A 23659-nucleotide genomic window follows, 5' to 3' on the forward strand; every position below is an offset into this window, starting at 1 on the left:
CTGACACCTACACCACCCTCACAGGACACCTGCCCTCCAGGACACCACCCGATGTTACAGGAAAACTACCTGTTACACCACCGATGTTACAGGAAAACCCTCCAGGACACCTACACCACCCAGGATGTTACAGGAAAACTACCTGCCCTCCAGGACACCTACACCACATGTTACAGGAAAACACAGGACACCTACACCACCGATGTCACAGGAAAACTACTGCCCTCCAGGACACCTACACCACCCGATGTCACAGGAAAACTACCTGCCCTCAGGACACCACACCAAGGCCATGCCCTCCAGACATCACCAGACTGTTAACCACCCGAGCCACTGCCATGTTAGTCAGCTTCTATCATCAGAAGGCGAGGTCAGACAGGTGCATCAAAGCTGGGACCGAGAGACTGAAAAACAGCTTCTATCTCAAGGCCATCAGACTGTTAAACAGCCACCACTAGTCACTCTATCTCAAGGCCATCAGACTGTTAAACAGCCATCACTAGTCAGCTTCTATCTCAAGGCCATCAAACTGTTATCAACAGCCATCACTAGTCAGCTTCTATCTCAAGGCCATCAGACTGTTAAACAGCCATCACTAGTCAACTCAGGCCATCAGACTGTTAAACAGCCATCACTAGTCAGCTTCTATCTCAAGGCCATCAGACTGTTAAACAGCACATCTATCACTCACTAACTCAAGGCCAGAGACTGAAAACAGCTTCTATCTCAAGGCCATCAGACTGTTAAACAGCCATCACTAGTCAGCTTCTATCTCAAGGCCATCAGACTGTTAAACAGCCATCACTAGTCAAGGCCATCAGAGCTTCTATCTCAAGGCCATCAGACTGTTAAACAGCCATCACTAGTCAGCTTCTATCTCAAGGCCATCAGACTGTTAAACAGCCATCACTAGTCAGCTTCTATCTCAAGGCCATCAGACTGTTAAACAGCCATCACACTAGACTGTTAAACAGCCATCACTAGTCAGCTTCTATCTCAAGGCCATCAGACTGTTAAACAGCCATCACTAGTCACTCAAGGCCATCAGACTGTTAAACAGCCACCACTAGTCAGCTTCTATCTCAAGGCCATCAGACTGTTAAACAGCCACTAACTCACTAGTCAGCTTCTATCTCAAGGCCATCAGACTGTTAAACAGCCATCACTAGTCAGCTTCTATCTCAAGGCCATCAGACTGTTAAACAGCCATCACTAGTCAGCTTCTATCTCAAGGCCATCAGACTGTTAAACAGCCATCACTAGTCAGCTTCTATCTCAAGGCCATCAGACTGTTAAACAGCCATCACTAGTCAGCTTCTATCTCAAGGCCATCAGACTGTTAAACAGCCATCACTAGTCAGCTTCTATCTCAAGGCCATCAGACTGTTAAACAGCCATCACTAGTCAGCTTCTATCTCAAGGCCATCAGACTGTTAAACAGCCACCACTAGTCAGCTTCTATCTCAAGGCCATCAGACTGTTAAACAGCCATCACTAGTCAGCTTCTATCTCAAGGCCATCAGACTGTTAAACAGCCATCACTAGTCAGCTTCTATCTCAAGGCCATCAGACTGTTAAACAGCCATCACTAGTCAGCTTCTATCTCAAGGCCATCAGACTGTTACAACAGCCATCTCAAGGCCATCAGACACTAGTCAGCTTCTATCTCAAGGCCATCAGACTGTTAAACAGCCATCACTAGTCAGCTTCTATCTCAAGGCCATCAGACTGTTAAACAGCCATCACTGTTAATCAGACTGTTAAACAGCCATCACTAGTCAGCTTCTACTAGACTGTTAAAAACTAACTCAGGATCAGACAGCTTCTATCTCAAGGCCATCAGACTGTTAAACAGCCATCACTAGTCAGCTTCTATCTCAAGGCCATCAGACTGTTAAACAGCCATCACTAGTCAGCTTCTATCTCAAGGCCATCAGACTGTTACAGCCATCAGCCTATCTCAGAGCCATCAGACTAGTCAGCTTCTATCTCAAGGCCATCAGACTGTTAAACAGCCATCACTAGTCAGCTTCTATCTCAAGGCCATCAGACTGTTAAACAGCCATCACTAGTCAGCTTCTATCTCAAGGCCATCAGACTGTTAAACAGCCATCACTAGTCAGCTTCTATCTCAAGGCCATCAGACTGTTAAACAGCCATCACTAGTCAGCTTCTATCTCAAGGCCATCAGACTGTTAAACAGCCATCAGCTTCTCAAGGCCATCAGTCAGCTTCTATCTCAAGGCCATCAGACTGTTAAACAGCCACCACTAGTCAGCTTCTATCTCAAGGCCATCAGACTGTTAAACAGCCACCACTAGTCAGCTTCTATCTCAAGGCCATCAGACTGTTAAACAGCCATCACTAGTCAGCTTCTATCTCAAGGCCATCAGACTGTTAAACAGCCACCACTAGTCAGCTTCTATCTCAAGGCCATCAGACTGTTAAACAGCCATCACTAGTCAGCTTCTACCGGTTATTCACACCTTGTCACCTTAGCAGGCTGCTTATCCATGTACATAGACACAGAATCACTAGTCACTGTCCACTTTAATAATGGTTAACAGCCACACTAGTCACTTTAAATACTGTTGACATACTGCTACTTCATCTCATGTGTAAATACTGTATTATATTCTCACTGTATTTACTCAACGGAAGGTCACTTTAATAATGTTGACATCACTGTGCTCAACTCACTGTTCTCATGTGCTTCTATCTAAATCAGACTGTATTATATTCTAGGCCTGACTGTTTACTAACTGGGTCACTTTAAGCAATACCGCTTCTATTGACATACTGCTACTTCTATCTCATATGTCACCACTAGGTAGCTTCTATCCAGAGGTCAGATTCTATTCTACTGTATTTACTGTAGGGCTTCTATTCAGAGGCCTCAGACTGTGTTCACTGTATTATATTCACCACTGTATTTACTGTATTCACTATTCTACTGTATTTACTAACTAGTCACTTTAATACCGTTGACATACTGCTTTACTCATCTCATATGTATATACTGTATTCTATTCTACTGTATTTACTAACTAGTCACTTTAATAATGTTTACATACTGCTACTCATCTCATGTGTAAATACTGTATTATATTCTACTGTATTTACTAACTAGTCACTTTAATAATGTTTACATACTGCTACTCATCTCATACTGTAAATACTGTATCATATTCTACTGTATTTACTAGGCTATTCAGACTTTAATAATGTTTACATACTGCTACTCATCTCATATGTAAATACTGTATTCTATTCTACTGTATTTACTAACTAGTCACTTTAATAATGTTTACATACTGCTACTCATCTCATATGTAAATACTGTATTCTATTCTACTGTATTTACTAACTAGTCACTTTAATAATGTTTACATACTGCTACTCATCTCATATGTAAATACTGTATTCTATTCTACTGTATTTACTGTATGTCTATTCTACTGTGTTCACTGTATTCTATTCTACTGTATTAATACTGTATTCTATCAGACTGTAAATACTGCCATTCTATTCTACTACTGTATTCTATACTGTATTTACTGTATTCTATTCTACTGTATTTACTGTATTCTAGTCTACTGTATTTACTGTATTCTATTCTACTGTATTTACTGTATTCTATTCTACTGTGTTCTGTATTCTATTCTACTGTATTACTATTCTATTCTACTGTATTTACTGTATTCTATTCTACTGTATTTACTGTATTCTATTCTACTGTGTTTTCACTGTATTCTATTCTACTGTATTTACTGTATTCTATTCTACTGTATTTACTGTATTCTATTCTACTGTAAATACTGTATTCTATTCTACTGTATTTACTGTATTCTATTCTACTGTATTTACTGTATTATATTCTACTGTATTTACTGTATTCTATTCTACTGTATTTACTGTATTCTATTCTACTGTGTTTTTGTCAAAGCCACTCTGGCTAATATTTATATATTTTTTAATTCCATTCTTTTACTTTTAGATTTGAGTGTATTATGTGTGTTGTTGTGAATTGTTAGATATTACTGCACTGTTGGAGCTAGAAACACAAGCATTTCGCTACACCCGCAATAACGTCTACTAAACAAGTGTATTTGACAAATAAAATGTGATTTGATTTGGTCAAATAAAGGTCAACTCAAATGTTTCTGCTACTCTGTGTCCAGGTGGATGTGTGCGGGTATCCTCTCAGTATCTTCTTCATCGTGGTCAATGAGTTCTGTGACGTTTCTCCTACTATGGCATGCGAGGTGAGCCAATCACACTCTCTATGTTGACAGATAGCAGAGAGCTGAGCCAATCACACCTCTCTATGTTGACAGATAGCAGAGAGCTGAGCCAATCACACCTCTCTATGTTGACAGATAGCAGAGAGCTGAGCCAATCACACCTCTCTATGTTGACAGATAGCAGAGAGCTGTTGAGCCAACCACAGTCACCTCTCTATGTTGACAGATAGCAGAGAGCTGAGCCACCTCTCTATCACAGCTTCTCTATGTTGCTAGCAGAGCTGAGCCAATCACACCTCTCTATGTTGACAGATAGCAGAGAGCTGAGCCAATCACACCTCTCTATGTTGACAGATAGCAGAGAGCTGAGCCAATCACACCTCTCTATGTTGACAGATAGCAGAGAGCTGAGCCAATCACACCTCTCTATGTTGACAGATAGCAGAGAGCTGAGCCAATCACACCTCTCTATGTTGACAGATAGCAGAGAGCTGCCAATCACACCTCTCTATGTTGACAGATAGCAGAGAGCTGAGCCAATCACACCTCTCTATGTTGACAGATAGCAGAGAGCTGAGCCAATCACACCTCTCTATGTTGACAGATAGCAGAGAGCTGAGCCAATCACACCTCTCTATGTTGACAGATAGCAGAGAGCTGAGCCAATCACACCTCTCTATGTTGACAGATAGCATCAGAGCTGAGCCAATCACACCTCTCTATGTTGACAGATAGCAGAGAGCTGAGCCAATCACACCTCTCTATGTTGACAGATAGCAGAGAGCTGAGCCAATCACACCTCTCTATGTTGACAAATAGCAGAGAGCTGAGCCAATCATCACACCTCTCTATGTTGACAGATAGCAGAGCCATCAGACTGTTAAACTGAGCCAATCACACCTCTCTATGTTGACAGATAGCAGAGAGCTGAGCCAATCACACCTCTCTATGTTGACAGATAGCAGAGAGCTGAGCCAATCACACCTCTCTATGTTGACAGATAGCAGAGAGCTGAGCCAATCACACCTCTCTATGTTGACAGATAGCAGACAGCCAGCCAATCACACCTCTCTATGTTGACAGATAGCAGAGAGCTGAGCCAATCACACCTCTCTATGTTGACAGATAGCAGAGAGCTGAGCCAATCACACCTCTCTATGTTGACAGATAGCAGAGAGCTGAGCCAATCACACCTCTCTATGTTGACAAATAGCAGAGAGCTGAGCCAATCACACCTCTGACTATGTTGACATCTCTATATGCAGAGAGCTGAGCCAATCTACTCTATGTTGACAGATAGCAGAGAGCTGAGCCAATCACACCTCTCTATGTTGACAGATAGCAGAGAGCTGAGCCAATCACACCTCTCTATGTTGACAGATAGCAGAGAGCTGAGCCAATCACACCTCTCTATGTTGACAGATAGCAGAGAGCTGAGCCAATCACACCTATCTATGTTGACAGATAGCAGAGAGCTGAGCCAATCACACCTCTCTATGTTGACAGATAGCAGAGAGCTGAGCCAATCACACCTCTCTATGTTGACAGATAGCAGAGAGCTGAGCCAATCACATTCTCTCTATGTTGACATACTGAGCCAATCACACCTCTCTATGTTGACAGATAGCAGAGAGCTGAGCCAATCACACCTCTCTATGTTGACAAATAGCAGAGAGCTGAGCCAATCACACCTCTCTATGTTGACAGATAGCAGAGAGCTGAGCCAATCACACCTCTCTATGTTGACAGATAGCAGAGAGGTGAGCCAATCACACCTCTCTATGTTGACAGATAGCAGAGAGCTGAGCCAATCACACCTCTCTATGTTGACAGATAGCAGAGAGCTGAGCCAATCACACCTCTCTATGTTGACAGATAGCAGAGAGCTGAGCCAATCACACCTCTCTATGTTGACAAATAGCAGAGAGCTGAGCCAATCACACCTCTCTATGTTGACAAATAGCAGAGAGCTGAGCCAATCACACCTCTCTATGTTGACAGATAGCAGAGAGCTGAGCCAATCACACCTCTCTATGTTGACAGATAGCAGAGAGCTGAGCCAATCACACCTCTCTATGTTGACAGATAGCAGAGAGCTGAGCCAATCACACCTCTCTATGTTGACAGATAGCAGAGAGCTGAGCCAATCACACCTCTCTATGTTGACAGATAGCAGAGAGCTGAGCCAATCACACCTCTCTATGTTGACAGATAGCAGAGAGCTGAGCCAATCACACCTCTCTATGTTGACAGATAGCAGAGAGCTGAGCCAATCACACCTCTCTATGTTGACAGATAGCAGAAGCTGAGCCAATCACACCTCTCTATGTTGACAGATAGCAGAGAGCTGAGCCAATCACACCTCTCTATGTTGACAAATAGCAGAGAGCTGAGCCAATCACACCTCTCTATGTTGACAGATAGCAGAGAGCTGAGCCAATCACACCTCTCTATGTTGACAGATAGCAGAGAGCTGAGCCAATCACACCTCTCTATGTTGACAGATAGCAGAGAGCTGAGCCAATCACACCTCTCTATGTTGACAGATAGCAGAGAGCTGAGCCAATCACACCTCTCTATGTTGACAGATAGCAGAGAGCTGAGCCAATCACACCTCTCTATATTGACAGATAGCAGAGAGCTGAGCCAATCACACCTCTCTATGTTGACAGATAGCAGAGAGCTGAGCCAATCACACCTCTCTATGTTGACAGATAGCAGAGAGCTGAGCCAATCACACCTCTCTATGTTGACAGATAGCAGAGAGCTGAGCCAATCACACCTCTCTATGTTGACAAATAGCAGAGAGCTGAGCCAATCACACCTCTCTATGTTGACAGATAGCAGAGAGCTGAGCCAATCACACCTCTCTATGTTGACAGATAGCAGAGAGCTGAGCCAATCACACCTCTCTATGTTGACAGATAGCAGAGAGCTGAGCCAATCACACCTCTCTATGTTGACAGATAGCAGAGAGCTGAGCCAATCACACCTCTCTATGTTGACAGATAGCAGAGAGCTGAGCCAATCACACCTCTCTATGTTGACAGATAGCAGAGAGCTGAGCCAATCACACCTCTCTATGTTGACAGATAGCAGAGAGCTGAGCCAATCACACCTCTCTATGTTGACAGATAGCAGAGAGCTGAGCCAATCACACCTCTCTATGTTGACAGATAGCAGAGAGCTGAGCCAATCACACCTCTCTATGTTGACAGATAGCAGAGAGCTGAGCCAATCACACCTCTCTATGTTGACAGATAGCAGAGAGCTGAGCCAATCACACCTCTCTATGTTGACAGATAGCAGAGAGCTGAGCCAATCACACCTCTCTATGTTGACAAATAGCAGAGAGCTGAGCCAATCACACCTCTCTATGTTGACAAATAGCAGAGAGCTGAGCCAATCACACCTCTCTATGTTGACAGATAGCAGAGAGCTGAGCCAATCACACCTCTCTATGTTGACAGATAGCAGAGAGCTGAGCCAATCACACCTCTCTATGTTGACAGATAGCAGAGAGCTGAGCCAATCACACCTCTCTATGTTGACAGATAGCAGAGAGCTGAGCCAATCACACCTCTCTATGTTGACAGATAGCAGAGAGCTGAGCCAATCACACCTCTCTATGTTGACAGATAGCAGAGAGCTGAGCCAATCACACCTCTCTATGTTGACAGATAGCAGAGAGCTGAGCCAATCACACCTCTCTATGTTGACAGATAGCAGAGAGCTGAGCCAATCACACCTCTCTATGTTGACAGATAGCAGAGAGCTGAGCCAATCACACCTCTCTATGTTGACAGATAGCAGAGAGCTGAGCCAATCACACCTCTCTATGTTGACAGATAGCAGAGAGCTGAGCCAATCACACCTCTCTATGTTGACAGATAGCAGAGAGCTGAGCCAATCACACCTCTCTATGTTGACAGATAGCAGAGAGCTGAGCCAATCACACCTCTCTATGTTGACAGATAGCAGAGAGCTGAGCCAATCACACCTCTCTATGTTGACAGATAGCAGAGAGCTGAGCCAATCACACCTCTCTATGTTGACAGATAGCAGAGAGCTGAGCCAATCACACCTCTCTATGTTGACAGATAGCAGAGAGCTGAGCCAATCACACCTCTCTATGTGTTTACTACAGAATGTAAATAAGTCTTTGGTAGTTACATTTCATTGACCAATGTTAGGGACTGGTCCTGTAGATGGACATATTGAGTGGTTCTGTTGTCTCCTCTAGCAGTGTTGGTCCTGTAGATGGACATATTGAGTGGTTCTGTTGTCTCCTCTAGCGGTGTTGTATATTGAGTGGTTCTGTTGTCTCCTCTAGCAGTGTTGGTCCTGTAGATGGACATATTGAGTGGTTCTGTTGTCTCCTCTAGCAGTGTTGTATATTGAGTGGTTCTGTTGTCTCCTCTAGCGGTGTTGGTCCTGTAGATGGACATATTGAGTGGTTCTGTTGTCTCCTCTAGCAGTGTTGGTCCTGTAGATGGACATATTGAGTGGTTCTGTTGTCTCCTCTAGCGGTGTTGTATATTGAGTGGTTCTGTTGTCTCCTCTAGCAGTGTTGGTCCTGTAGATGGACATATTGAGTGGTTCTGTTGTCTCCTCTAGCGGTGTTGTATATTGAGTGGTTCTGTTGTCTCCTCTAGCAGTGTTGTATATTGAGTGGTTCTGTTGTCTCCTCTAGCGGTGTTGTATATTGAGTGGTTCTGTTGTCTCCTCTAGCAGTGTTGTATATTGAGTGGTTCTGTTGTCTCCTCTAGCGGTGTTGTATATTGAGTGGTTCTGTTCTCCCCTAGCGGTGTTGTATATTGAGTGGTTCTCTAAATGGTAGTTCTGTTGTCTCCTCTAGCGGTGTTGTATATTGAGTGGTTCTGTTGTCTCCTCTAGCGGTGTTGTATATTGAGTGGTTCTGTTCTCCCCTAGCGGTGTTGTATATTGAGTGGTTCTGTTCTCCCCCTAGCGGTGTTGTATATTGAGTGGTTCTGCTAAATGGCATGTTGTATATTAGTGGTTCTGTTGTCTCCTCTAGCGGTGTTGTATATTGAGTGGTTCTGTTGTCTCCTCTAGCGGTGTTGTATATTGAGTGGTTCTGTTCTCCCCCTAGCAGTGTTGTATATTGAGTGGTTCTGTTCTCCCCTAGCGGTGTTGTATATTGAGTGGTTCTGTTCTCCCCCTAGCGGTGTTGTATATTGAGTGGTTCTGTTCTCCCCCTAGCGGTGTTGTATATTGAGTGGTTCTGTTCTCCCCCTAGTGGTGTTGTATATTGAGTGGTTCTGTTGTCTCCTCTAGCAGTGTTGTATATTGAGTGGTTCTGTTCTCCCCCTAGCGGTGTTGTATATTGAGTGGTTCTGTTCTCCCCCTAGCGGTGTTGTATATTGAGTGGTTCTGTTGTCTCCCCTAGCGGTGTTGTATATTGAGTGGTTCTGTTGTCTCCTCTAGCAGTGTTGTATATTGAGTGGTTCTGTTGTCTCCTCTAGCGGTGTTGTATATTGAGTGGTTCTGTTCTCCCCCTAGCGGTGTTGTATATTGAGTGGTTCTGTTGTCTCCTCTAGCGGTGTTGTATATTGAGTGGTTCTGTTGTCTCCTCTAGCGGTGTGGTATATTGAGTGGTTCTGTTCTCTCCTCTAGCGGTGTTGTATATTGAGTGGTTCTGTTTCTCCCCTAGCGGTGTTGTATATTGAGTGGTTCTGTAGTCTCCCCTAGTGGTGTTTTATATTGAGTGGTTCTGTTTCTCCCCTAGCGGTGTTGTATATTGAGTGGTTCTGTTCTCCCCTAGTGGTGTTGTATATTGAGTGGTTCTGTTGTCTCCTCTAGCAGTGTTGTATATTGAGTGGTTCTGTTCTCCCCTAGCGGTGTTGTATATTGAGTGGTTCTGTTCTCCCTCTAGCGGTGTTGTATATTGAGTGGTTCTGTTGTCTCCCCTAGCGGTGTTGTATATTGAGTGGTTCTGTTGTCTCCCCCTAGCAGTGTTGTATATTGAGTGGTTCTGTTGTCTCCTCTAGCAGTGTTGTATATTGAGTGGTTCTGTTGTCTCCTCTAGCGGTGTTGTATATTGAGTGGTTCTGTTCTCCCTCTAGCGGTGTTGTATATTGAGTGGTTCTGTAGTCTCCCCTAGTGGTGTTGTATATTGAGTGGTTCTGTTGTCTCCTCTAGCGGTGTTGTATGTTGAGTGGTTCTGTTCTCCCCTAGCGGTGTTGTATATTGAGTGGTTCTGTTGTCTCCTCTAGCAGTGTTGTATATTGAGTGGTTCTGTTCTCCCCTAGCGGTGTTGTATATTGAGTGGTTCTGTTCTCCCCTAGCGGTGTTGTATATTGAGTGGTTCTGTTGTCTCCCCTAGCGGTGTTGTATATTGAGTGGTTCTGTTGTCTCCTCTAGCAGTGTTGTATATTGAGTGGTTCTGTTGTCTCCTCTAGCGGTGTTGTATATTGAGTGGTTCTGTTCTCCCCTAGCGGTGTTGTATATTGAGTGGTTCTGTTGTCTCCTCTAGCGGTGTTGTATATTGAGTGGTTCTGTTGTCTCCTCTAGCGGTGTGGTATATTGAGTGGTTCTGTTCTCCCCCTAGCGGTGTTGTATATTGAGTGGTTCTGTGTCTCCCCTAGCGGTGTTGTATATTGAGTGGTTCTGTAGTCTCCCCCTAGTGGTGTTTTATATTGAGTGGTTCTGTTCTCCTCTAGCAGTGTTGTATATTGAGTGGTTCTGTTCTCCCTAGTGGTGTTGTATATTGAGTGGTTTTGTTGTCTCCTCTAGCAGTGTTGTATATTGAGTGGTTCTGTTCTCCCCCTAGCGGTGTTGTATATTGAGTGGTTCTGTTCTCCCCTAGCGGTGTTGTATATTGAGTGGTTCTGTTGTCTCCCCTAGCGGTGTTGTATATTGAGTGGTTCTGTTGTCTCCTCTAGCAGTGTTGTATATTGAGTGGTTCTGTTGTCTCCTCTAGCAGTGTTGTATATTGAGTGGTTCTGTGTCTCCTCTAGCGGTGTTGTATGTTGAGTGGTTCTGTTCTCCCCTAGCGGTGTTGTATATTGAGTGGTTCTGTAGTCTCCCCTAGTGGTGTTGTATATTGAGTGGTTCTGTTGTCTCCTCTAGCGGTGTTGTATGTTGAGTGGTTCTGTTCTCCCTCTAGCGGTGTTGTATATTGAGTGGTTCTGTTGTCTCCTCTAGCAGTGTTGTATATTGAGTGTTTCTGTTGTCTCCTCTAGCGGTGTTGTATATTGAGTGGTTCTGTTGTCTCCCCTAGCGGTGTTGTATATTGAGTGGTTCTGTTGTCTCCTCTCAGTGTTGTATATTGAGTGGTTCTATTGTCTCCTCTAGCGGTGTTGTATATTGAGTGTTTCTGTTGTCTCCCCTAGCGGTGTTTTATATTGAGTGGTTCTGTTGTCTCCCCATAGCAGTGTTGTATATTGAGTGGTTCTGTTCTCCCCCTAGTGGTGTTGTATATTGAGTGGTTCTGTTCTCCCTCTAGCAGTGTTGTATATTGAGTGTTTCTGTTCTCCCTCTAGCGGTGTTGTATATTGAGTGGTTCTGTTCTCCCCCTAGCGGTGTTGTATATTGAGTGGTTCTGTTGTCTCCTCTAGCAGTGTTGTATATTGAGTGGTTCTGTTCTCCCCTAGCGGTGTTGTATATTGAGTGGTTCTGTTGTCTCCCCTAGTGGTGTTGTATATTGAGTGGTTCTGTTTCTCCCCTAGCGGTGATGTATATTGAGTGTTTCTGTTCTCCTCTAGCGGTGTTGTATATTGAGTGTTTCTGTTCTCTCCCCTAGCAGTGTTGTATATTGAGTGTTTCTGTTCTCCTCTAGCAGTGTTGTATATTGAGTGTTTCTGTTGTCTCCTCTAGCGGTGTTGTATATTGAGTGGTTCTGTTGTCTCCTCTAGCAGTGTTGCATATTGAGTGGTTCTGTTCTCCTCTAGCGGTGTTGTATATTGAGTGGTTCTGTTGTCTCCCCTAGCGGTGTTGTATATTGAGTGGTTCTGTTGTCTCCTCTAGCAGTGTTGTATATTGAGTGTTTCTGTTGTCTCCTCTAGCGGTGTTGTATATTGAGTGGTTCTGTTCTCCTCTAGCGGTGTTGTATATTGAGTGTTTCTGTTCTCCTCTAGCGGTGTTGTATACTGAGTGTTTCTGTTCTCTCCCCCTAGCAGTGTTGTATATTGAGTGGTTCTGTTCTCCCCCTAGCGGTGTTGTATATTGAGTGGTTCTGTTGTCTCCCCCTAGCGGTGTTGTATATTGAGTGGTTCTGTTGTCTCCTCTAGCAGTGTTGTATATTGAGTGGTTCTGTTGTCTCCTCTAGCGGTGTTGTATATTGAGTGGTTCTGTTCTCCCCCTAGCGGTGTTGTATATTGAGTGGTTCTGTTGTCTCCTCTAGCGGTGTTGTATATTGAGTGGTTCTGTTGTCTCCTCTAGCGGTGTTGTATATTGAGTGGTTCTGTTCTCCCCCTAGCGGTGTTGTATATTGAGTGGTTCTGTTGTCTCCCCCCTAGCGGTGTTGTATATTGAGTGGTGTAGTCTCCCCTAGTGGTGTTGTATATTGAGTGGTTCTGTTCTCCCTAGCGGTGTTGTATATTGAGTGGTTCTGTTTCTCCTCTAGCGGTGTTGTATATTGAGTGGTTCTGTTGTCTCCTCTAGCGGTGTTGTATATTGAGTGGTTCTGTTGTCTCCACTAGCAGTGTTGTATATTGAGTGGTTCTGTTCTCCCTCTAGCAGTGTTGTATATTGAGTGTTTCTGTTCTCCTCTAGCGGTGTTGCATATTGAGTGGTTCTGTTCTCCCTCTAGCGGTGTTGTATATTGAGTGGTTCTGTTGTCTCCTCTAGCAGTGTTGTATATTGAGTGGTTCTGTTGTCTCCTCTAGCGGTGTTGTATATTGAGTGTTTCTGTTGTCTCCCCCTAGCGGTGTTTTATATTGAGTGGTTCTGTTGTCTCCCCTAGCAGTGTTGTATATTGAGTGGTTCTGTTCTCCCCTAGCGGTGTTGTATATTGAGTGGTTCTGTTGTCTCCTCTAGCAGTGTTGTATATTGAGTGGTTCTGTTGTCTCCTCTAGCGGTGTTGTATGTTGAGTGGTTCTGTTTCTCCCCTAGCGGTGTTGTATATTGAGTGGTTCTGTTGTCTCCCCTAGTGGTGTTGTATATTGAGTGGTTCTGTTGTCTCCTCTAGCGGTGTTGTATGTTGAGTGGTTCTGTTCTCCCCCTAGCAGTGTTGTATATTGAGTGGTTCTGTTGTCTCCTCTAGCAGTGTTGTATATTGAGTGTTTCTGTTGTCTCCTCTAGCGGTGTTGTATATTGAGTGGTTCTGTTGTCTCCCCCTAGCGGTGTTGTATATTGAGTGGTTCTGTTGTCTCCTCTAGCGGTGTTGTATATTGAGTGTTTCTGTTGTCTCCCCCTAGCGGTGTTGTATATTGAGTGGTTATGTTGTCTCCTCTAGCGGTGTTGTATTTTGAGTGGTTCTGTTCTCCCCCTAGCGGTGTTGTATATTGAGTGGTTCTGTTCTCCCCCTAGTGGTGTTGTATATTGAGTGGTTCTGTTCTCCCCCCTAGCGGTGTTGTATATTGAGTGTTTCTGTTGTCTCCCTCTAGCGGTGTTGTATATTGAGTGTTTCTGTTCTCCCCCTAGCAGTGTTGTATATTGAGTGTTTCTGTTCTCCCCTAGCGGTGTTGCATATTGAGTGGTTCTGTTCTCCCTCTAGCGGTGTTGTATATTGAGTGGTTCTGTTGTCTCCTCTAGCGGTGTTGTATATTGAGTGGTTCTGTTGTCTCCTCTAGCAGTGTTGTATATTGAGTGTTTCTGTTGTCTCCTCTAGCGGTGTTGTATATTGAGTGGTTCTGTTGTCTCCCCTAGCGGTGTTGTATATTGAGTGGTTCTGTTGTCTCCCCTAGCGGTGATGTATATTGAGTGTTTCTGTTCTCCTCTAGCGGTGTTGTATATTGAGTGTTTCTGTTCTCTCCCCTAGCAGTGTTGTATATTGAGTGTTTCTGTTCTCCACTAGCAGTGTTGTATATTGAGTGTTTCTGTTGTCTCCTCTAGCGGTGTTGTATATTGAGTGGTTCTGTTGTCTCCTCTAGCAGTGTTGTATTTTGAGTGGTTCTGTTCTCCCCTAGCGGTGTTGTATATTGAGTGGTTCTGTTGTCTCCTCTAGCGGTGTTGTATATTGAGTGTTTCTGTTCTCCCCTAGCTGTGTTGTATATTGAGTGGTTCTGTTGTCTCCTCTAGCGGTGTTGTATATTGAGTGTTTCTGTTGTCTCCTCTAGCGGTGTTGTATATTGAGTGTTTCTGTTCCCCCCTAGCTGTGTTGTCTATTGAGTGGTTCTGTTGTCTCCTCTAGCGGTGTTGTATATTGAGTGTTTCTGTTGTCTCCCCTAGCGGTGTTGTATATTGAGTGGTTCTGTTGTCTCCCCCTAGAGGTGTTGTATATTGAGTGGTTATGTAGTCTCCCCCTAGTGGTGTTGTATATTGAGTGGTTCTGTTCTCCCTCTAGCGGTGTTGTATATTGAGTGTTTCTGTTCTCCTCTAGCGGTGTTGTATATTGAGTGTTTCTGTTCTCTCCCCTAGCAGTGTTGTATATTGAGTGTTTCTGTTCTCCTCTAGCAGTGTTGTATATTGAGTGTTTCTGTTGTCTCCTCTAGCGGTGTTGTATATTGAGTGGTTCTGTTGTCTCCTCTAGCAGTGTTGCATATTGAGTGGTTCTGTTCTCCTCTAGCGGTGTTGTATATTGAGTGGTTCTGTTGTCTCCCCTAGCGGTGTTGTATATTGAGTGGTTCTGTTGTCTCCTCTAGCAGTGTTGTATATTGAGTGGTTCTGTTGTCTCCTCTAGCGGTGTTGTATATTGGGTGGTTCTGTTCTCCCCCTAGCGGTGTTGTATATTGAGTGGTTCTGTTGTCCCCCCTAGCGGTGTTGTATATTGAGTGTTTCTGTTGTCTCCCTCTAGCGGTGTTGTATTTTGAGTGTTTCTGTTCTCCCCCTAGCGGTGTTGTATATTGAGTGGTTCTGTTCTCCCCTAGCGGTGTTGTATATTGAGTGGTTATGTAGTCTCCCCTAGTGGTGTTGTATATTGAGTGGTTCTGTTCTCCCCCTAGCGGTGTTGTATATTGAGTGGTTCTGTTCTCCCCCTAGCGGTGTTGTATATTGAGTGGTTCTGTTCTCCCCCTAGCGTTGTTGTATATTGAGTGGTTCTGTTCTCCCCCTAGCGGTGTTGTATATTGAGTGGTTCTGTTGTCTCCCCCTAGCGGTGTTGTATATTGAGTGGTTCTGTTGTCTCCCCCTAGCAGTGTTGTATATTGAGTGGTTCTGTTCTCCCTCTAGCAGTGTTGTATATTGAGTGTTTCTGTTCTCCCCTAGCGGTGTTGCATATTGAGTGGTTCTGTTCTCCCCCTAGCGGTGTTGTATATTGAGTGGTTCTGTTCTCCCCCTAGCGGTGTTGCATATTGAGTGGTTCTGTTCTCCCCTAGCGGTGTTGTATATTGAGTGGTTCTGTTGTCTCCCCCTAGCGGTGTTGTATATTGAGTGGTTCTGTTGTCTCCTCTAGCAGTGTTGTATATTGAGTGGTTCTGTTGTCTCCTCTAGCGGTGTTGTATGTTGAGTGGTTCTGTTCTCCCCCTAGCGGTGTTGTATATTGAGTGGTTCTGTTCTCCCCCTAGTGGTGTTGTATATTGAGTGGTTCTGTTGTCTCCTCTAGCGGTGTTGTATATTGAGTGGTTATGTTCTCTCCCCTAGCGGTGTTGTATATTGAGTGGTTCTGTTGTCTCCTCTAGCAGTGTTGTATATTGAGTGTTTCTGTTGTCTCCTCTAGCGGTGTTGTATATTGAGTGGTTCTGTTGTCTCCCCCTAGCGGTGTTGTATATTGAGTGGTTCTGTTGTCTCCTCTAGCAGTGTTGTATATTGAGTGGTTCTGTTGTCTCCTCTAGCGGTGTTGTATATTGAGTGTTTCTGTTGTCTCCCCCTAGCGGTGTTGTATATTGAGTGGTTCTGTTGTCTCCCCATAGCAGTGTTGTATATTGAGTGGTTCTGTTCTCCCCCTAGTGGTGTTGTATATTGAGTGGTTCTGTTCTCCCTCTAGCAGTGTTGTATATTGAGTGTTTCTGTTCTCCCCTAGCGGTGTTGCATATTGAGTGGTTCTGTTCTCCCCCCTAGCGGTGTTGTATATTGAGTGTTTCTGTTGTCTCCCTCTAGCGGTGTTGTATATTGAGTGTTTCTGTTCTCCCCCTAGCTGTGTTGTATATTGAGTGGTTCTGTTCTCCCCCCTAGCGGTGTTGTATATTGAGTGGTTCTGTTGTCTCCCCCTAGTGGTGTTGTATATTGAGTGGTTCTGTTGTCTCCTCTAGCGGTGTTGTATATTGAGTGGTTATGTTGTCTCCTCTAGCGGTGTTGTATATTGAGTGGTTCTGTTGTCTCCTCTAGCAGTGTTGTATATTGAGTGTTTCTGTTGTCTCCTCTAGCGGTGTTGTATATTGAGTGGTTCTGTTGTCTCCCCTAGCGGTGTTGTATATTGAGTGGTTCTGTTGTCTCCCCTAGCGGTGTTGTATATTGAGTGTTTCTGTTCTCCTCTAGCGGTGTTGTATATTGAGTGTTTCTGTTCTCTCCCCCTAGCAGTGTTGTATATTGAGTGTTTCTGTTCTCCTCTAGCAGTGTTGTATATTGAGTGTTTCTGTTGTCTCCTCTAGCGGTGTTGTATATTGAGTGGTTCTGTTGTCTCCTCTAGCAGTGTTGTATTTTGAGTGGTTCTGTTCTCCCCCTAGCGGTGTTGTATATTGAGTGGTTCTGTTGTCTCCTCTAGCGGTGTTGTATATTGAGTGTTTCTGTTCTCCCCCTAGCTGTGTTGTATATTGAGTGGTTCTGTTGTCTCCTCTAGCGGTGTTGTATATTGAGTGTTTCTGTTGTCTCCTCTAGCGGTGTTGTATATTGAGTGTTTCTGTTCCCCCCCTAGCTGTGTTGTCTATTGAGTGGTTCTGTTGTCTCCTCTAGCGGTGTTGTATATTGAGTGTTTCTGTTGTCTCCCCCTAGCGGTGTTGTATATTGAGTGGTTCTGTTGTCTCCCCCTAGAGGTGTTGTATATTGAGTGGTTCTGTTGTCTCCCCCTAGCGGTGTTGTATATTGAGTGGTTCTGTTGTCTCCTCTAGCAGTGTTGTATATTGAGTGTTTCTGTTGTCTCCTCTAGCAGTGTTGTATATTGAGTGGTTCTGTTGTCTCCTCTAGTGGTGTTGTATATTGAGTGTTTCTGTTCTCCCCCTAGCGGTGTTGTATATTGAGTGTTTCTGTTCTCCCCCTAGCAGTGTTGTATATTTAGTGTTTCTGTTCTCCCCCTAGCGGTGTTGTATATTGAGTGTTTCTGTTCTCCCCCTAGCGGTGTTGTATATTGAGTGTTTCTGTTGTCTCCCCCTAGCGGTGTTGTATATTGAGTGTTTCTGTTGTCTCCCTCTAGCGGTGTTGTATATTGAGTGTTTCTGTTCTCCCTCTAGCCGTGTTGGTCCTGTACTTCAGGTATTTCCTGAAGTGGGATGATGACCTGTCCACCTCTATCTATCACACCTTCATCGCTCTCTGCTACCTGACTCCTATACTGGGGGCCATAGTGGCAGACTCCTGGCTGGGGAAGTTCAAGTGAGTCCAAACCCAGTACATCCACATATTATCTCATCTTCCATCGGATATCTGGGGATTGTAGTTCCTCGCTTGTAGTTGTCTGCCCTGCTGGTAAATCCCTTTCATTCGTTTTTCTCCCCTCACACACCTTTTACTTTGCAAAAACAAACCAAATATATAATAAAGAAAACTTAAATAAAAAATGAACAGTAAACATAATACTCACAAAAGTTCCATATTATGTATATTTACAGTGTTTTAATGATGTGCAAATGGTTGAAGTACAAAAGGGAAAATAAATGAACATAAATATGGGTTGTATTTACAATGGTGTTCGTTCTTCACTGGTTGCCCTTTTCTTGTGGCAACAGGTCACAAATCTTCCTGCTGGGATGTCACACTGTGGAATTTCACCCAGTAGATATGGGAGTTTATCAAAATTGGATTTGTTTTCGAATTGTTCTCTCTCTCCCTCTCTCTCTCTCTCTCTCTTTCCTCTCTCGCTCCTCTCTCTCTCTCTCCTCTCTCTTTCCTCTCTCTCTCTCTTTCCCTCTCTCTCTCTCACTCTCTCTCTCTCTCTCTCTCTCTCTTCTCTCTCTCTCTCTCTCTCTCTTTCTCCCTCTCTCTCTCTCTTTCTCTCTCTCTCTCTCTCTCTCTCTCTCTCTCCTCTCTCTCTCTTTCCCCTATCTCTCTCTCTTTCCTCTTTCCTCTCTTTCCCTCTCTCTCGCTCTCTTTCCTCTCTCCCTCCTCTCTCCTCTCTCTCTTTCCTCTCTCTCATCTCTCTTTCCCCTCTCTCTCTCTTTCCTCTCTCATTCTCTTTCCTCTCTCTCTTCTCTCTCTCTTTCCTCTCTCTCTCTCCCCTTTCCTCTTTCCTCTCTCGCTCTCTCTTTCCCCTCTCTCGCTCTTTCCTCTCTCCCTCTCTCTCTCTCTCCTCTCTCTTCTCTCTCTCTCCCCTCCTCTCTCTCTCTCTCTCTCTCTCTCTCTTCTCTTTCCACTTCTCTCTCTCTCTCTCCTCTCTCTTTCCTCTCTCTCCTCTCTCTCTCTCCTCTCCACTCTCTCTCCTCTCTCTCTCCTCTCTCTTTCCTCTCTCTCTCCTCTCTCCTCCTCTCTCCTCTCTGTCTCCTCTCTCTCTTCCCTCTCTCTCCTCTCTCTGTCCTTCTCTCTCCTCTCTCTCTCTCTTTCCTCTCTCTTTCCTCTCTCTCTCTCCTCTCTCTTTCCTCTCTCTCTCCTCTCTCTCCTCTCTCTTTCCTCTCTCTCTCTCCTCTCTCTCCTCTCTCTCTCTCCTCTCTCTCTTTCCTCTCTCTCTCCTCTCTCTCTCCTCTCTCTCTTTCCTCTCCTCTCTCTCCTCTCTCTCCTCTCTCTCTTCTCTCTCCTCTCTCTCTCCTCTCTCTCTTTCCTCTCTCTTTCCTCTCTCTCTCCTCTCTCTCTCTCCTCTCTCTCTTTCCTCTCTCATCTCTCTCTTTCCTCTCTCTCTCCTCTCTCTCTCCTCTCTCTCTTTCCCTCTCTCTCTCTTTCCCCTCTCTCTCGCTCTCTTTCCTCTCTCTCGCTCTCTCTTTTCCCCTCTCTCTTCTCTTTCTCTCCCTCCTCTCTCTCTCTCTCCTCTCTCTCTCTCTCTCCTCTCCTCTCTCTCTCTCCTCTCTCTCTCTCCTCCTCTCTCTCTTTCCTCTCTCTCTTCCTCTCTCTTTCCTCTCTCTCTCTCTCTCTCCTCTCTCTCTTCCTCTCTCCTCTTCTCCTCTCTCTCTTTCCTCTCTCTGTCCTTCTCTCTCCTCTCTCTCCTCTCTTCTTTCCTCTCTCTCTCCTCTCTCTCTCTCTCTCCTCTCTCTGTCCTTCTCTCTCTCCTCTCTCTCCTCTCTCTCTTTCCTCTCTCTTTCCTCTCTCTCATCTCTCTCTTTCCTCTCTCTCCTCTCTCTCCTCTCTCTTTCTCTCTCTCTCTCTCTCTCTCTCTCTCTCTCATCTCTCTCTTTCCTCTCTCTCTTTCCTCTCCTCTCTCTCCTCTTTCCTCTCCTCTCTCCCTCTCTCTCCTCTCTCTTTCCTCTCTCTCTCCTCTCTCTCTCTTTCCTCTCTCTCCTCTCTCTCTCTCTCTCTTTCCACTCTCTCCCCAGGACTATTGTCTATTTATCCATCGTCTATACGGTGGGACAGGTCGTCATGGCAGTAAGCGCCATACACGACATCACAGACACAGACAGGGACGGGACCCCTGACAACATGACCTTCCATGTGTGAGTTCATCTGCTGTTCACCCTTAACACAACATCCTATATAAGCCTGTACCACAGCATTGTAAAAAGATTTGAGTTGCCTCAACTTCTATGATATGAGTTCCATTAGTTGAACTGATAACTGATGTGCTGTTCTCTCCCCTCAGGGCCATGTCTATGGTTGGGCTGTTTCTCATCGCTCTGGGGACGGGGGGCATCAAACCCTGTGTCGCTGCCTTTGGAGGAGACCAGTTTGAAGACCACCAGGTTGGTAACGCTAGCGGAGCAGCCTTTTTAGAGTCTGTCTCTACCGACCTCGGTTAGAGTCTGTCTCTACCGACCTCGGTTAGAGTCTGTCTCTACCGACCTCGGTCATTACAGTAGTGTAGACTCCATTTTAGAGTCTGAGTCTAGTGCAGACTCCATTTTAGAGTCTGTCTCTACCGACCTCGGTCTTTACAGTAGTGTAGACTCCAGTCTTTTAGAGTCTGTAGACTCCATTTTAGAGTCTGTCTCTACTGACCTCGGTCTTTACAGTAGTGTAGACTCCATTTTAGAGTCTGTCTCTACTGACCTCGGGTCTTTACAGTAGTGTAGACTCCATTTTAGAGTCTGTCTCTACTGACCTCGGTCTTTACAGTAGTGTAGACTCCATTTTAGAGTCTGTCTCTGACCTCGGGACCCCATTTTAGAGTCTGTCTCTAGAGTCTGTCCTACCGGTTAGACCTCGGTCTTTATAATAGTGTAGACTCAATTTTAGAGTCTGTCTCTACCGACCTCTGTCTTTACAGTAGTGTAGACTCCATTTTAGAGTCTGTCTCTACTGACCTCGGTCTTTACAGTAGTGTAGACTCCATTTAGAGTCTGTCTCTACTGACCTCGGGTCTTTACAGTACTGTAGACTTCATTTTAGAGTCTGTCTCTACTGACCTCGGGTCTTTACAGTAGTGTAGACTCCATTTTAGAGTCTGTCTCTACTGACCTCTGTCTTTACAGTAGTGTAGACTCCATTTTAGAGTCTGTCTCTACTGACCTCAGTCTATACAGTAGTGTAGACTCCATTTTAGAGTCTGTCTCTACCGACCTCTGTCTTTACAGTAGTGTAGACTCCATTTTAGAGTCTGTCTCTACTGACCTCGGTCTTTACAGTAGTGTAGACTCCATTTTAGATTCTGTATCTACCGACCTCTGTCTTTACAGTAGTGTAGACTCCATTTTAGAGTCGGTCTCTATTGACCTCGGTCTTTACAGTAGTGTAGACTCCATTTTAGAGTCTGTCTCTACCGACCCCGGTTAGAGTCTGTCTCTACCGACCTCTGTCTTTATAATAGTGTAGACTCCATTTTAGAGTCTGTCTCTACTGACCTCGGTCTATACAGTAGTGGAGACTCCATTTTAGATTCTGTCTCTACCGACCTCTGTCTTTACAGTAGTGTAGACTCCATTTTAGAGTCTGTCTCTACTGACCTCGGTCTTTACAGTAGTGTAGACTCCATTTTAGAGTCTGTCTCTACCGACCTCGGTTAGAGTCTGTCTCTACTGACCTCGGTCTTTACAGTGGTGTAGACTCCATTTTAGAGTCTGTCTCTACTGACCTCGGGTCTTTACAGTAGTGTAGACTCCATTTTAGAGTCTGTCTCTACCGACCTCGGTCAGTACAGTAGTGTAGACTCCATTTTAGAGTCTGTCTCTACCGACCCGGTTAGAGTCTGTCTCTACCGACCTCGGTCTTTATAATAGTGTAGACTCCATTTTAGAGTCTGTCTCTACTGACCTCGGTCTATACAGTAGTGTAGACTCCATTTTAGATTCTGTCTCTACCGACCTCTGTCTTTACAGTAGTGTAGACTCCTTTTAGAGTCTGTCTCTACTGACCTCTGTCTTTACAGTAGTGTAGACTCCATTTTAGAGTCTGTCTTTACCAACCTCGGTCTATACGGTAGTGTAGACTCTATTTTAGAGTCTGTCTCTACCGACCTCGTTAGAGTCTGTCTCTACCTACGTTGGTTAGAGTCTGTCTCTACCGACCTCGGTTAGAGTCTGTCTCTACCGATCTCGGTCAGTACAGTAGTGTAGACTCCATTTTAGAGTCTGTCTCTACTGACCTCGGTCTTTACAGTAGTGTAGACTCCATTTTAGAGTCTGTCTCTACCGACCTCGGTCTTTACAGTAGTGTAGACTCCATTTTAGAGTCTGTCTCTACTGACCTCGGTCTTTACAGTAGTGTAGACTCCATTTTAGAGTCTGTCTCTACCGACCTCGGTCTTTACAGTAGTGTAGACTCCATTTTAGAGTCTGTCTCTACCGACCTCGGTTAGAGTCTGTCTCTACTGACCTCGGTCTTTACAGTGGTGTAGACTCCATTTTAGAGTCTGTCTCTACTGACCTCTGTCTTTACAGTAGTGTAGACTCCATTTTAGATTCTGTCTCCACCGACCTCTGTCTTTACAGTAGTGTAGACTCCATTTTAGATTCTGTCTCTACCGACCTCTGTCTTTACAGTAGTGTAGACTCCATTTTAGAGTCTGTCTCTACCGACCTCTGTCTTTACAGTAGTGTAGACTCCATTTTAGATTCTGTCTCCACCGACCTCTGTCTTTACAGTAGTGTAGACTCCATTTTAGAGTCTGTCTCTACTGACCTCAGTCTATACAGTAGTGTAGACTCCATTTTAGAGTCTGTCTCTACCGACCTCTGTCTTTACAGTAGTGTAGACTCCAGACTCAGGAAGTAGTGATCAGCATGGTTTATCAACGTCACTTCAGTCATTATCAGTGCTGAGCCAGCAGAACACATCCCAGAAGGTTGTTTAATAACCAGTAACCCTGGATACCAGCTGGAAGGTGCATTTAGGTCAAAGGTTATAGAGCATCATGTTGCTGAATGTGGATGAATCTAAACACCTTGAATCTCCAGCAGATAGATGGTGCTCTAGTTGTTAGCTATGGTTAGATACAAATGTCAAGGTCAGATGTTTGCAGTTCTAAACCTGTTCTCCTGTCCATGTCTCACGTCCTCCTGTCCTCCTGTCCATGTCTCCTGTCTATGTCTCACGTCCTCCTGTCCATGTCTCCTGTCCATGTCTCACGTCCTCCTGTCCTCCTGTCCATGTCTCACGTCCTCCTGTCCTCCTGTCCATGTCTCACGTCCTCCTGTCCTCCTGTCCATGTCTCCTGTCTATGTCTCACGTCCTCCTGTCCATGTCTCCTGTCTATGTCTCACGTCCTCCTGTCCTCCTGTCCATGTCTCCTGTCTATGTCTCACGTCCTCCTGTCCTCCTGTCCATGTCTCACGTCCTCCTGTCTTCCTGTCTTCCTGTCCTCCTGTCCTCCTGTCCATGTCTCACGTCCTCCTGTCCTCCTGTCCATGTCTCCTGTCCTCCTGTCTTCCTGTCCTCCTGTCCTCCTGTCCTCCTGTCCTCCTGTCCTCCTGTCCATACATTCTCCAGGAGAAACAGAGGAGCACGTTCTTCTCCATCTTCTACCTGTCAATCAATGCTGGTAGTCTCCTGTCTACTGTCATCACACCCATCCTCAGAGGTACGACCATAACCCTAAACTAACACAATACCTGTTCTCCTGTCTACTGTCATTACACCCATCCTCAGAGGTACGACCATAACCCTAAACTAACACAATGCCTGGT

The 23659-nt window shown here is 45.0% G+C and overlaps 1 protein-coding gene across 1 annotated transcript in view; it reads left to right on the forward strand.

Moving 5' to 3' along the window:
• Positions 1-23591, forward strand: part of LOC127927832 (solute carrier family 15 member 1-like) — a 37662-nt gene extending 14071 nt beyond the window's left edge. The window contains exons 3-7 of the mRNA XM_052514546.1: positions 4182-4265; positions 17690-17831; positions 19916-20035; positions 20182-20281; positions 23463-23591. Coding sequence (XP_052370506.1) covers positions 4259-4265; positions 17690-17831; positions 19916-20035; positions 20182-20281; positions 23463-23576 — 483 coding nt within the window. The 5' untranslated portion in view covers positions 4182-4258 and the 3' untranslated portion in view covers positions 23577-23591. The remainder of the gene's footprint in view (positions 1-4181; positions 4266-17689; positions 17832-19915; positions 20036-20181; positions 20282-23462) is intronic.
• The last annotated feature ends 68 nt before the right edge of the window (positions 23592-23659 follow it).

The sequence above is a fragment of the Oncorhynchus keta genome, unplaced genomic scaffold (genome assembly GCF_023373465.1).
Source record: "Oncorhynchus keta strain PuntledgeMale-10-30-2019 unplaced genomic scaffold, Oket_V2 Un_scaffold_17943_pilon_pilon, whole genome shotgun sequence".
Lineage (NCBI taxonomy): Eukaryota > Metazoa > Chordata > Actinopteri > Salmoniformes > Salmonidae > Oncorhynchus > Oncorhynchus keta.